Genomic DNA, 13,411 nt, shown 5'->3' on the forward strand with positions numbered 1-13,411 from the left:
GGATGGGAACAAAGGTATCACTACAGATTTACATTAATCCGGGTATTCCTTAGCATTTTAATGGCCTGGAAAACAAAAAACCGCATATTAGTTACTAACTCATGTATACCATAGTATACTAAAGAGGCGTAAATCCAGAAAACCAAAGGAAATCAAATTGTATTGGCATTATGTGTCAGAAGCAAAAGGGGTTCAAAATTATATCACTGAAGTAAAAATAAAGTTAAAGTACACATTAATTGCCTAGAAAATACAATTAACAACCTTATAGAAAATGTAAAAACCAAGTAGATGTTTTAACATCGTATACAAGTTTATCCAGTCATTTTACAGGTTTGGAAAGCTACAAAATGAAGAGATATTTTGACTATAAACAAAAACGGCATACACATTCAATGATTTAAAAAGTGATCATCAGGAACACTAAATAATAAGCTGTAATTCAACTGTATTAGGAAAATAAACACAAAATATTAATTTTCTTAAAGGGTAATAAAAATTAAGAGATTGTTATTATTCATAGCTTATTTTATTTCATTTATGGAGATTCTTTTTAATACAAGGTTTTTGCAACCTGATGAATATTATCAACATCTGAGAATAGTAAAGAATTTAATAACAGACATATCACATAAAACTAAAAAAGAAAAAAGAAAAACTAGTCAAAATTAAGAAGAACATGGATATCTATGCATACAGATATTTTTCATTTTAGAAAAAGGGGCTCAGGAAACATTTCATTACGGACTTCCCATGTTAGAAAAAAAATGTGTTATTAATCTATACCCTCCTCAAATAAAATGCCCCCCTTTATTAAAAATAATATGTAAAGGACAAAATTCTATAAAAAAACATTTTCTATTATATACAAATAAATCTGACAGGACTGATTTCAAATCTTGATTACATCCTTCCCTAAATTTGCAAGAAAATAGGTACAGAAATATTTTCTTTCCACTCTGATAACAATTCCTAACAGCAGGGAGGGAGAAGAAATTAATTCTAAATAATTCCAAGGAAGGCACAGGTCATGCCCTACTGTTCAAGCTCCATCCTGGGAGTGAGGAACAGAGGAGCATGAGGAATGCTGCAATCTCTAAACCAGTTCATTAGACAGAAAAGCATACTGAAACCTTCAGCAGTTATGTTTCCAGTACACAACCTAAAAGAAACACAACCCCAACTCATTCGCCATTGCTATTATGCCCACTAAATAAGATCTGCATGAAGATCCTTACCTGAATAACAGCACTAAACCAGCAAGTATTGCCAACATTCTTCAGTCCAACAGGAGCTTTGTCCTGCCTTTTTCTGTCATAAGGGTTTCGAGAATCCCTCCAAACTTCTGCAGGTGTTTTCTTTAAACATGCTTTGTTTTCTGCTATGCTGGCTTCAAGAACTCTTAAGTAATGGGGGGAAATAATGAAAAAAAAAACCCCAGTATTAATTTAGTACTATACTCTAGGAAACAGCATAAACAAAGAATTTTTAATTACTTAAGTTTTAGATAATATATTTGGGGAAGTAATTTTTAGGACTATCTTTACTCAGTAGAGGTTAGTTTTCTTTAAAAATAGAGCAGTGGTAATGCTGAAGGATCGAGAGACATGCATTTTCTTTCTTTTCCCCTAAGAAAGAGGAAATTCAAATGTAAAGACAATATTTGTAACAGAAAATATGCTAAATTACATTTCACCAAATTAAAGGCTTAGTACCAGGAATAGAGCACCTAGAAAAGTATTCTGAGAAATCACTGTATTAAAGTGCATATTTACAGTATAATAAAATAATTAGTTTTTATAACACTTTGATCATCAAGAAAATACTAAAAACTGAACTAAATGCACTTTTATGACTGACCATTAATTTGCTTTTCTATAAAGAAAGTAAAGGTAAATTGTAGGGTTCTTTTCAGTTCTAGAGACTTATTACTCTATGACAGCTGAACAAAGGAAGAGAATTCTTATGTGTTCACTTCTTTACTCAAAAGTTTGCCGAGGGAAATAAATATGTACGTATCAGAATGATAAAAGAGTAACAACCTCTTCAAAATAAACTCACCTACAGAATATCTTAAATATATCTAAATATGGCAAAAGCAAGGACTTTGCTTAATCATCTTTTCTTATAACAGCATGCTGGGAAACACCAATTCCCACCTATAAACAAACAAAGACTATTACCTGCTCAGGGAATGTGTTACCTTTATTCTAAATAAGCAAAAATAATATTTAGGTGCCTTACCACATTTTGTTAATTATAAAAACCTTGGCAAGAATGAGGTTTTCCAACCTTTGGGGTTCACCATCTAAAAAGATTTTACCCTATCAGATTAATGTCAAAATAAGAAAACTATATTCCTTCATTATGGGGAAAAAGTAAATGATTCTTTTATCTCAAACAGCATTATTTACATGACATTAGATACAATGCAGTAAGATTCCAAGTTATTACTTAAAATAACATGAATATGGATAGAGTCTTTCTTTGGAAATAAGTTTTTAAAAAGCAGATAACAGCATGTTAAAATGTAAAGATCAAAGTAAGCTCATATATTTAAAAATAAACAGCTTACATCTCTGTCACTATTAAGAGTGTTCAAACACGAGCAATAGGCTTTGCATAGTATCAACTCTCAAATGCAACGTCAGCCACTAGAGGCTTTTTCTCAAACTATTTACCACTAAAAGATACCATGACTCTTTGGAAGGTATTTAATTAGATGAACTGGGGCAGCAGAAAATCAAAATTTATCTAGAACATCCCACTGTTACCAGAAACAAGCTTTCAAGTACATAAGGGGGACATAAAAAGTCACAGAGCCACTGAAGACTTCCTACTGGTCAAGACTGTCCAGCTCATCATCATGTGATACATGTGGTATTACATGTACCACAGTAATAATCAACTGGAACAGACTGAATTTGTACAAGGTAACTCGTTTATACTCAGAAAGCTAATGCAGAGTATAAAAAAGGTAAATATAACACAAAGCTGTATGTAAGATGGTATATTTCATATTTTATTCACTTTATAAATGAGAGTGTTTTCTTTTGAAATTTGTGTTTTCTTTGTAATGCATATCTATCCTTCCAAGTATAAAGAAACCTTGTATTTCCTTCTTGGTAATTAGAGATGAATGCACTAAAATAAGCAGTAAGTTCTGAGAAAACTAGCAGTGATACCATAAACAGCAGGGAAAAATTAGCAGCAGTGGTCACATATAGGAGATAGAAGAGGCATCTAGCAATTGTACACATACTAGGTGGCTTGTACAATGACCACTTAATAGAGGACTCTAGAGTTTATTCTTAAAATATAAACTGATCAAAAGTCTAGGAGAATTACACTCAATACTGAATCTCCTCGTGGCTGAACCTCTACCACTATACATTTTTAACTACCAATTACAATAAAATACTAAGAAGAAACAAACTTTTCTTAATAATGCCAACAGGCCAGATCACATTTACCAAAGTGACTAGGCATTGGGTCACAAGGACACTATAGAAAACCTGAGAACACCTGACTGCTACAAAAAATCTGCAAAAATTAAAATCCATATATGTCACCTGAAGAAATAACAAGGTGAGATTCAGCCTCAATACCAGTCTGAGTAAAACTCAGTCTCATGTTCCGCCTAAGTGTCACCAACTCATCCCAAATCTGCATCTAGCCTGCACTGAGGTAATATATTCTTATTCCAGACCCGGTTAAGATTACCAAAACCTGTGAAGTTTGTTTTTTTAATGTTTCCACACAGGAATTCCTTCAACCTCCTCTTCTGCCCCTTTCCCACCAAAACAATACACTTCATTTATATGTATACATACAAATGATATAATGTATATGTTGCCTCAAGGTAATGAGACAATGAAAGTGTTTTAGTGCCCTTATGTGCTCTACAGGACTTCCCCCATAGGACGTGGGAGTATGTATGGCCTCAAATGTATTTTCTAGTACCAAGGAGCTTTCCTGCGCTGTTGGGGTTACTGCTCTACAGAGGAATTTGGAAGCGCAAGACACCATCTCCCCAGCATTCCTGTATACCTTTCTTTACACAGGTAAAATTAGGTACAAACTGTAGTAACTCATCAGGGCTCAGGAGATACATGCTCATTGCTCTTAAAGTTACCTAAGATATAAGGAATATCCTGTCATATTTATACCTGGGATGTCATATATAAGAAAGTATATATTCATATAACTCTCAATTCAGTCATAGGGCAGATATCATCAGTCACTGGTTCTAAAAAAATAGGTTTATTATAATATTCCTAAACCATACCATATGGTAGAATTATGACACTAAAAGATGGTGAATGAAAGAATGCCATGACTTTGTCATCTCTTTGATTTGGAGATTATTTTACACACATCCAGCTTTGTATCGCCAGGGACTTAAAACATGCTTCAGTAGGTTTCCTCCTGCTGCTTCCTCCTGGCACGTAAAGGGCTTAATAATATCACACTGTACAAAAAACATTTGTTAATCAACCTGTCTCTTTTCAGTATCTGGAGGGTAGAAACCCAGATTTGTTTCATCCCAGGAGCACACATGGTAAGTAGTTGGTGCTAAAAAAGTGTTTAAAGTAAATCGATGATTAAGATACCTCTTTGTCATTTTTCTTTGTTATTTTTCTTAAGCAAAAGCCCAACCTGTTGCTCAAATACTATTCTATTCTCAAACTCTTTGTTCCTTTCGATAGTCCAGTACTGGCATAATGAATATGAACTTTCTATAAAGCCAGGTCTACCTGAGAGTACCTTTCCTGGCCTCACAAAAATAAAGCCAGTTGTACTACCCAGGTTTAAAGTTTAAAGTACGTAATGGCTACTTTCCAGGTATTAAGGTTGCCAGTAGAGAGACAGAGAGGGGGCCAGGGGAAACATTGCAAATCTCAAATAGCTCAGATGTAGCTTATACCAAAAGGCAGAGCGCCAAAATGCAATCCCAAAAGCCACAGATCAAAACCTAAACCCTACCACACTTCACATGCTTTCTTATCTTCCCAACACTGGTCATAACCATGGCATTCAGTAATACAAACAGATAAAAAGATGACAAAATGTTTGCTGTTGCTTTTCCTGCCACACATTACACTGAAAGCTTAAAGAGCCTGTTGATGGTAAATGTTCATCTTTCGGTTAACCTCTCGTTGTACTGATTGTGTGTCTTTTTTTTACTTGTTCTATGTTGTTTTGTATTGTTATTTAATTGCATTATAGCAGTAATATTGAAAACATCCCATTTAGATCATTTTCTAAGTCCATTTTCATGAAGCATCACACTGGAAAACATGCATTTCATTTAAGCTGTATAGACCAACCCAAAAAAGAAGTGAGGGAGGGAGGGAAGGAAGGAGAGAGGAAGGAAGAGAGAGAGAGAGAAATCATCATAATGATTTCCTTAAAAAAAAAAATCTATTGGTATTTTTGTTAGGATCACACTAAACCCCTAAGTCAATTTAAGGAGAATTGACCAGTTTTACGAGTGTTCAAGCCTTCCAATTTGTGAAACAGAATATATTTCCAATTACTAAATATTCATTAATCTGTCTCAATATTTAGTAATTTTCTTGGAAATCCTTGCATATTTCTTAATAAATTTATTCTTAGTCTTTAATAGTTTTGTGTTATAAACCGTAGCTTTTTAAAATTTCATCTTCTCAGTCATTCTTATATATAGAAATACAATTTCGTATATAGTGATTTTCAATTAACATAGCTAAATACATTTTTCTTGGTAAGAATACTTTATTGAGAAATAATGTACATATAATAAGATACAGAAATCTTAAATGTACAGATCAGTGACATTTTTTACATATGTACACACTCATGTGACCACCATCCAGATCAAGATACAGAAAATTTCCATTATTCCAGAAAATTCTCTCATGCCCTTTTTAGCCAGCAGTGTCTGCTCTATCTCCCAGGTAATCACCATTCTGACTTGTAAACATCACATAAATGGAATCACACAGCAGTTATTCTTCTAGGTCAACTTTCTTTCACTCGACGTGTTGCTTTGTGGATTCCGGCACATTCTTCCAACCACCACAAAAATGTTTTCCATTTTTTGCTCGGCATTCCATTGAATGAATATACCATCACTGTTTACTATTCTGCTCTTAACAAATATTTGGTTCTTTCTTTTTCACAGTTTTTATTATCAATAAAGCTACCATGCACGGCTTTCTCAAGGGTCTACATTCAGGAGTGGAAATGCAGAGTATGTGTTGAAATTCATTAGAAATTCCCAGTTTTCCAAAGTGGTTGTACCATTACCCATTTTACAAACAGCATAGGACAGTTCTAGTTGCTGTATGTGCTCACCAACCCTTGGAATTATCAGTCTTTAAGTTATTTTGATGTACAGCGGTGCTTGTTCTTTAAAACGAGGACTCGTCAAGCTTGCGCCATCCAGATCGCCACCACTCCTGCAATTTCTCATCATACCCAACATGGCAACATGCCCACAATCATATTCTGAGTACAAATTAAGGGACTCATGTTTCTGACCCAGAGGCTACCACTACATTCAGACATATATGACTCCTGCCAAAACCTGACCTGTTTCTCGCACAGTTAAGGGAGGCCACATTGTACGAGTTGTGGCGCCTGCCCACTTTTGGCAGGTTCACCGCATTGGATCTTTGGCCGCTCCCCCCACCCCCCAACCCTTCTTAGGACTACGAGTGGTGCCTCACAGTTGTTGACACTTTTTCTAGTTAAGAGTATTGCTGTTCAAGTGTGATCAGCCAACTCTGGACACACCCTGGTGGCCCTCGAAACTAATCAGTTTCCTATTTTCAACTTCTATAAATCGTTTGTAATCTGACAATGACGTACCTTTTTACATAAAAGCCACTGAAAAATAGACAATAGTCATATTATTCAATGGACCTTCTATGCTCCCTACCACCCTCACAGGTCAACTTAAGAAAAGTTTGTAATTGCTCCCCTCGCCTACTCATGCTCCACACACCTCTCTAAGGCGGCCCCACCTCACAGCTGCTTCCTAGGTAACGATCAGGAGGAAAAGGATGGGAGTAATAGATGCCTATTTAAAAAATTCCAGATTCCACCCTTTTCATTCCCCTAGGCTGCTGTGGTTGGTAAGCCCTCCAGGTGGCTCCCAAACTTAACTCCATCCAGTTCAGACACCTGGATTTCCTTGTTGGACCAAATGGTCTTAGAATATAAAAATAATGATCACTTGGTTTAGTACATTTCTCATCCAGTTCCTCATCAGTGGCCCATGTTGGCCAAAGTGGGAGGCACAAAGAGTCCCTATAATTTTAGAAAAATGTGTTTGTTCCTATTGTGCCTGATCTGAATGCAAGGTGGGATGCAAGTAGAAAATTGCTGGGGGAAAAGGTGAAATTATTACTGGAATGGGACACACTGATTTGTAGCAGTGGAGACAGTATGAGCCACCCCCCCCCCACCTCCCGCCCCAGCCTGGGGGTGTAGGAGATAGGGGAGAGAGGGTAGTACCTCTGGTCTTTCAGAACTGCCCTGGAGCCTTCATCACAAAGAAGAATGTCACACTGAGGCCCCGCCACACTGCTCCGCCCAGTACAGAATTATGGTAGTTTTGTTTCCATTCACTGGAAATCATTTTATTGTTTCCATATGTCTTATTTGCTGTGTTAATTTGTGTCTTTTGTCACTTTCACTGTACTATTTTTAGGATAATTCCACCTTTTTCCTCTGAGTGCTTTTAAGATTTTCTCAGTCTTAAGTGTTCTGGAGTATCACTATAATGAATCTAAATGCTGGTTTCTTTTAACTTTCATGATTGGGATTTGCTGGGCTTCGTAAAATTACAGGTTTTCTTTTCACATCTAAAAACTCTTAGTGATTACCTCTCTACATTTTGCCTCTGACCCACACTCTCCTCTCCTATCATGACAATTAATGTACATTAGACCCACTCAGTTTATTTTCCAAATCTGGCAAACTTTTCCCATCTTTACAGCTGTCCATGACAGGTCGGATAATTTCTTCTTATATATCTTCCAATCTACTAACATGTTCTTTAGTTATTTCTAATCTGCTATTAAACCTTTGTTGTATTTTTTTTTAATTTTAGTAATTCCAGTTTTCATTTCCATAGGATATTTTCAGTTCTTTTTCAAATGTTTTAGATCATTTTTTTCAAGCATTCCTTATTTCATTTAAGGTTAAAACATAATTCTATCAATCACAATAGCTAAACAAATGAGAGCATTTTTGCTGCATAACTTTTTTCCAAGTATACTTGGTAATTTTGACTGGTGGGGCTTATAGAGCTTCAAAAGTTACCAAGAGGAGTTCTTTGAGGACAAGGATAAACACAGCTTCTTAAATAGAGAACGTATTTTTGATTCTGCCAGGGGCTAGAGACAACACCAATCACATACTTTAAAACTAAATCCCCAACTTAAGATGTACTGGACCATCCAAGTAACACAGATTTCAACTTCAAAACCAAGATACAGTTCTTCAAGGGCAAGTTCCACTACCTGCAACAGCACTCCTCAGAGCCAAGGCAGCTCTCTTTATTGTGCTCATGGGGTTTTACATGGGGAGGGATAATTCTCATTTTACCCTTGTTATGAATATGTCATTCCTTGGCATAATCATTTTAATGAGGGGAATGAGCTCCTATTAAAGCTTCCTACCTTACACTGACAATGGCCTAAACTTATTTTCCCCACATTCAGGGCCGCGTTCTAAAGGATACCATAAATAAAATTCAAATTTATTCATCATGTCAAAAAGTGACTTTCAGTGTTCCAAACTTACTTTTTGGGCTCCTTCTTTCTTTCACTTTGATTTTTAGTCTTACCATCTTACCAATTTTGTAATACTTTTAAAAAGATCTTATTAAATTTTACATCCAACAGAAACAACACATTCTGGTTGTTTCCACTAGAAAATGTGTGTTAGTCTACCATATTTTTTGAAAACAGTTGGAGGTATGCTCTCTTTAACAAATTCTAACTAGAACCTAGCCTTATCAAGCCACTTTAATTTCATGAGGCAATCCATTTTTACAAGAAATATGCCACAGACCTAAACCAATCACAACACAATCACAACTATCCACACACTCTACTCATTCACCACCTAAGCAATAAAAACCAAGAGATAATTACAAATACATCCAATCCTGAAAGTACGTAATTATATTAAGAAGTATACTTTCATAATGTGTGTAAGCATAGATTTATGTGACATAACACAACAGATGATACATATAATTATAAATTTATACAATAAATGTTTATATGTAAATACAGCATACATTTCTTATAAAAATAAAAAATAAAAATAATCAACTTAAAAAAATTATTCCATGAAATTTATGGGTGTCTAAACACAGGATTGTAATATGTAAAAAGACAGGCTCTCATTTAATTATACACAACAATGTTGTGTTCCAAATGTGTGAACTCATATTGAAATTTGTCTACTGAAATATAAACATAGTCAAATGATTCTAGGATTTAATTTGGCAAAATTTTGTCATCTGAACTTGTGTAATAAACAAATACTTAAATTTACTTTTAAGCATAATATATAACTTTTTTCCATTAAAATGCATCATTTTAAAACCCTTTTGAACTTAAGTCCTACCCTTAATGAAGACCCATAGAAGTAAACATATCTCTGCCAAAGTTTAGCTAGAATTCTCATATTCCCTGTTTTCTGATACAATGTGATTTATATACCTGCTTATTAACTGTACATTTTGCATTTAATTTTTAAACTTTAAATTATAAAATGTGTACATGTTTATTAACTGTATACTTTACATTTAACATTTTATGCTATAAACTATAAACTCTACATGTACCAAGAAAAATTACATTTTGCAACAGTAAATTAATACCTTTTTATTTCTACAGAGTATAATTTTATGTAAAATTACACTATTCTAAAACTTTTGTCATGTTATCTACAATAAAAAGTATTCATAAAATATTTACTATTTTAAAAGTACATTAAAAATGAAAAGACCAAGAAGTTTTAAAAGAGCATTATCTTAAGAAATTATTTTTCCTACCTGGACAAAAATGAGTATCTAAAACAAGCTAAAACATATAGGTTGAACTTAGTAACAGATTAGAAATAGTCTTAATCCTCTACTTTTTAAATCCTTTTTACTTTTTATTATCTAATTAGTACATATTATTTTAAAATTAGAAAACACCTGACATAAAACTGTTGATACTATTTTACCACCTCTTTTTCACATAATTGATCACCACACCCCTTAAATATGAAACCCATCTCATATAGTTCATGTTTAAAACATTTCTTAGCAAAGCTTAAGTACTATCAAATTTTATAATTACTTAGGACAACTATTTCATTTTCATCTATTTTTGAGACAAAAACTAATTTTATAATTTCTCCAAATCTTTCACAAAACAAGCCTAAGTAAAATGTCTATGTGATTTTGGTTTTCACTTAAAATTAGTGTCATTAAGTGATATTAGCCACACTAAAGAAGTTAATGAATTTTAATTAAGTCTTTCCATTTTAATGTAAGTCTTACAGGTAGTTTCCAAAGTAACATTTAAAGACATTTAAAAGTATTACTAAGACATTAAAGACATTTAAAAGTATTAAAGCACAGCATAAACAAAGCATTTTGAAGTATCTCCTACTATAAGTAATTTAAGATTATTTAGAAGTTAACTATTGATATTGTGCCAAGGAAAATTATCTGAGAAAGCTGGTATATTCTGTTACTAACCTGTGTTATAGGGAAAAGAACTCTGGAGTCATAAGACCCAACGGAGTCCTGTACCTTTGGAAAATCATTTAACCTCTTAAAAGATAAATTTCTCCTTCAGTAAGAGAGTTATCAATGCCTCCAAAGAGCTGTTTAGATTATAGTTAATTATAATTTAAATAAGTTTTTTAAAATTAGAATTGTTTTAAGATAAAATCAAATTTACTTATTTAATCCCCTTGTGGGTCAAATTGCTTCAAACTAAAAAGTTTTGGCTATTATTAAATTAAAAGATGTATTCTATCATTCCATCACACATCTTGGGATCTTGCCAACTTCTTTTAAAAAAATGAAAAAAAAAAAACTTATGCCACCATACTATAGATCAGTGGTTGGCAAAATTTGGACCATCAGCCAAATCTAGTTGGCAGCCTGTTTTGGTAAATCAAGACTTATTGGAACATACCCACACTCATTAAATTATGTGTGATCTGTGGCTGCTTTTGCACTACAACATCAGGGTGGGGTAACTGTAACAGAAACTACATGGCCAACAAAGCCAAAACATGTACTAGAGGCCCTTTACAGGAAAACTTGGCTGGTTCCAGCTATAAATGACTATAAATAAAATTGGACAATGGATACAAAAAGAGATGGGGGGAAAATCAAAGAAATATTAAAATATACACCTAAATGTATGCCCCATATTACCACTTCAAATCCTAAAATCTAAGATTCAAATGCAATTGGAACTAGAATATGAAAATTTTTGTTATATATTGCATAAAAACAATACTGAAGTATATTGTTTATTTAGAATAACAAAGTATATCTTTGTGCTTCTTGAAATTAAAGCCAATTATTATTTCTATTATAAATAGTACTTATATCTATTTTATACAAATTATGTTTTTACCTGCTAATGGCTTGCTCCTCATCAGTTATTCCAGTCTCCCTGAATGCCCTGTTTGATTCCGCCAAACTCAAGGCAATTGCTCTCTGAAGATCATCTTTATCATCTCCAGTGAGATCAATCACATCTGAAAAGCAAAACTATCTTACTCAAAATTAAAAGTCAAACAAAATGGAAGGTAATTCTTATCATGGATTTTTATACCCGACATACCCTTTCAAACAAAAGATAACACCAACTTAATTATGTATTAAGAGTGTCTTAGAAGAGATGAAAACCACACTAAAGAGATTATAAATTGGTATACTTTGAAAATTAATGATCTTCTCTAAAATATACCTAAAACAGCAGCATAAATATTTTTCATTGCAGAGGAATCTCAATATTTTTTACAAAGTCTCTGATTAAAAGCTAGTAAGTTTTTTACTAACAAAAATCAAAATCAACATAAACATTTACATTTATGCTTTCCAAAGTTAACACAAATATACTACTGTTCGTCCATACAAGCGCCTATATATTATCTGTCATAGCATAATAATTAACAACTGAGCTCTCAAAAATTATGTTTCAGAAACCGACTATATATACTAAATACACTCCACATGAATACATACAAACAGGTACATTTTTTTAAAAGTCTGGAAGTATGTATCAAACTCTTAACAGTGGTTAATTTTGAAGAGGGGGAGTTAAGAAAGAAGAAAATGTTATGATCTTTTATTTTCTATTAAAAGTACTTCTGTACCTTCTGCAGTATTTAATAAATACGCAGTCCTTTAAATTTAACAATATTTCATTTCACAAAAGGAAATATACAAATAAATGATACTTTTGTTAGAAAATAGTCGATGCTATGAGTATTCTTTATCCAAAAAATAAAGGCTGTAATTAATCATTAGAAAATCTTTTTTAATATAATTTGCCAATGTAAACTGGTCAATTTCCTTAATGCAAAAGATGCCAACAATATTCCCATTGTCATGTAAACAATGATAGGAACTATAAATTGTTGATAAGTACGGGTTTACAAAACAGTATTATAAGAAAGAGAAAGAAGTATAGCTATTATTACCTTATCTTTGCATGGCTGGGATTATGCTTACTGATATTTTGAACAAGTTTTGTATTCAGTTTGTTTATTTGTATTTGAGGCACGTTAAAAATTAACTTTTTCTGTGTAATCTTGGAATTTTACAAGAGACATAAAATGGGGTAGGGCACTGGAAATAATGTACCTGCATTTTACCATCTGGCTAAAAGGTTTTATACAGATACTAGAAAAGAACATCCCACACTTAAAGAGCAAGAAATAATGTATATTGGCAGTTTCAAAAGCCTACTTCTATTGTTATCCACGGTTTTTTTCCCTCCAAACAGTAGCTTACAAGAATATTTAAAATATTAGAAATAATCGTTAGCTATGGAAGGTTTTTTAATGTCCTTAGTATAATAAATCTCATGAAAATGTAATAAATAGGATAAAAAAATTCCATCAAAAAAAGTTCCATCAAATAAAATGTGGAACAAAGTTATACAGCAAGGTAACTGAAAGGATGAAGCATGCCAACGACGTACACCAGCCATCCAAAGGTTTCCTAAGTCTGACTTACAAAATCCAAGGCCACTTAGAGCGCACAGCTGCAGACGGATGTCACCTGGGTGTAGCTACCCGGTCCAGTATGAATCAGTACGAATGTTAATGAAGACAAAGGTAGGACAAGAGAGGCATGAAATGGTAATAAAAATGAGTCATTAAATAA

At 33.4% G+C, this 13,411-nt stretch overlaps 1 protein-coding gene across 2 annotated transcripts in view; it reads right to left on the bottom strand.

Moving 5' to 3' along the window:
* The window catches only part of USP25 (ubiquitin specific peptidase 25), a 125,014-nt gene that overhangs the window by 81,707 nt on the left and 29,896 nt on the right, over positions 1 to 13,411 (bottom strand). For both annotated transcript variants that reach the window (XM_054585221.1, XM_054585220.1), the window contains exons 4-5: positions 11,652 to 11,775; positions 1,239 to 1,401 (exon numbers count right to left, since the gene is read on the bottom strand). In XM_054585221.1, the coding sequence (XP_054441196.1) occupies positions 1,239 to 1,401; positions 11,652 to 11,775 (287 nt within the window). The remainder of the gene's footprint in view (positions 1 to 1,238; positions 1,402 to 11,651; positions 11,776 to 13,411) is intronic.

This window comes from Pteronotus mesoamericanus, unplaced genomic scaffold, assembly GCF_021234165.1.
Source record: "Pteronotus mesoamericanus isolate MK-2021 breed Mesoamerican mustached bat unplaced genomic scaffold, CSHL_Meso_final contig_82, whole genome shotgun sequence".
Classification (NCBI taxonomy): domain Eukaryota; kingdom Metazoa; phylum Chordata; class Mammalia; order Chiroptera; family Mormoopidae; genus Pteronotus; species Pteronotus mesoamericanus.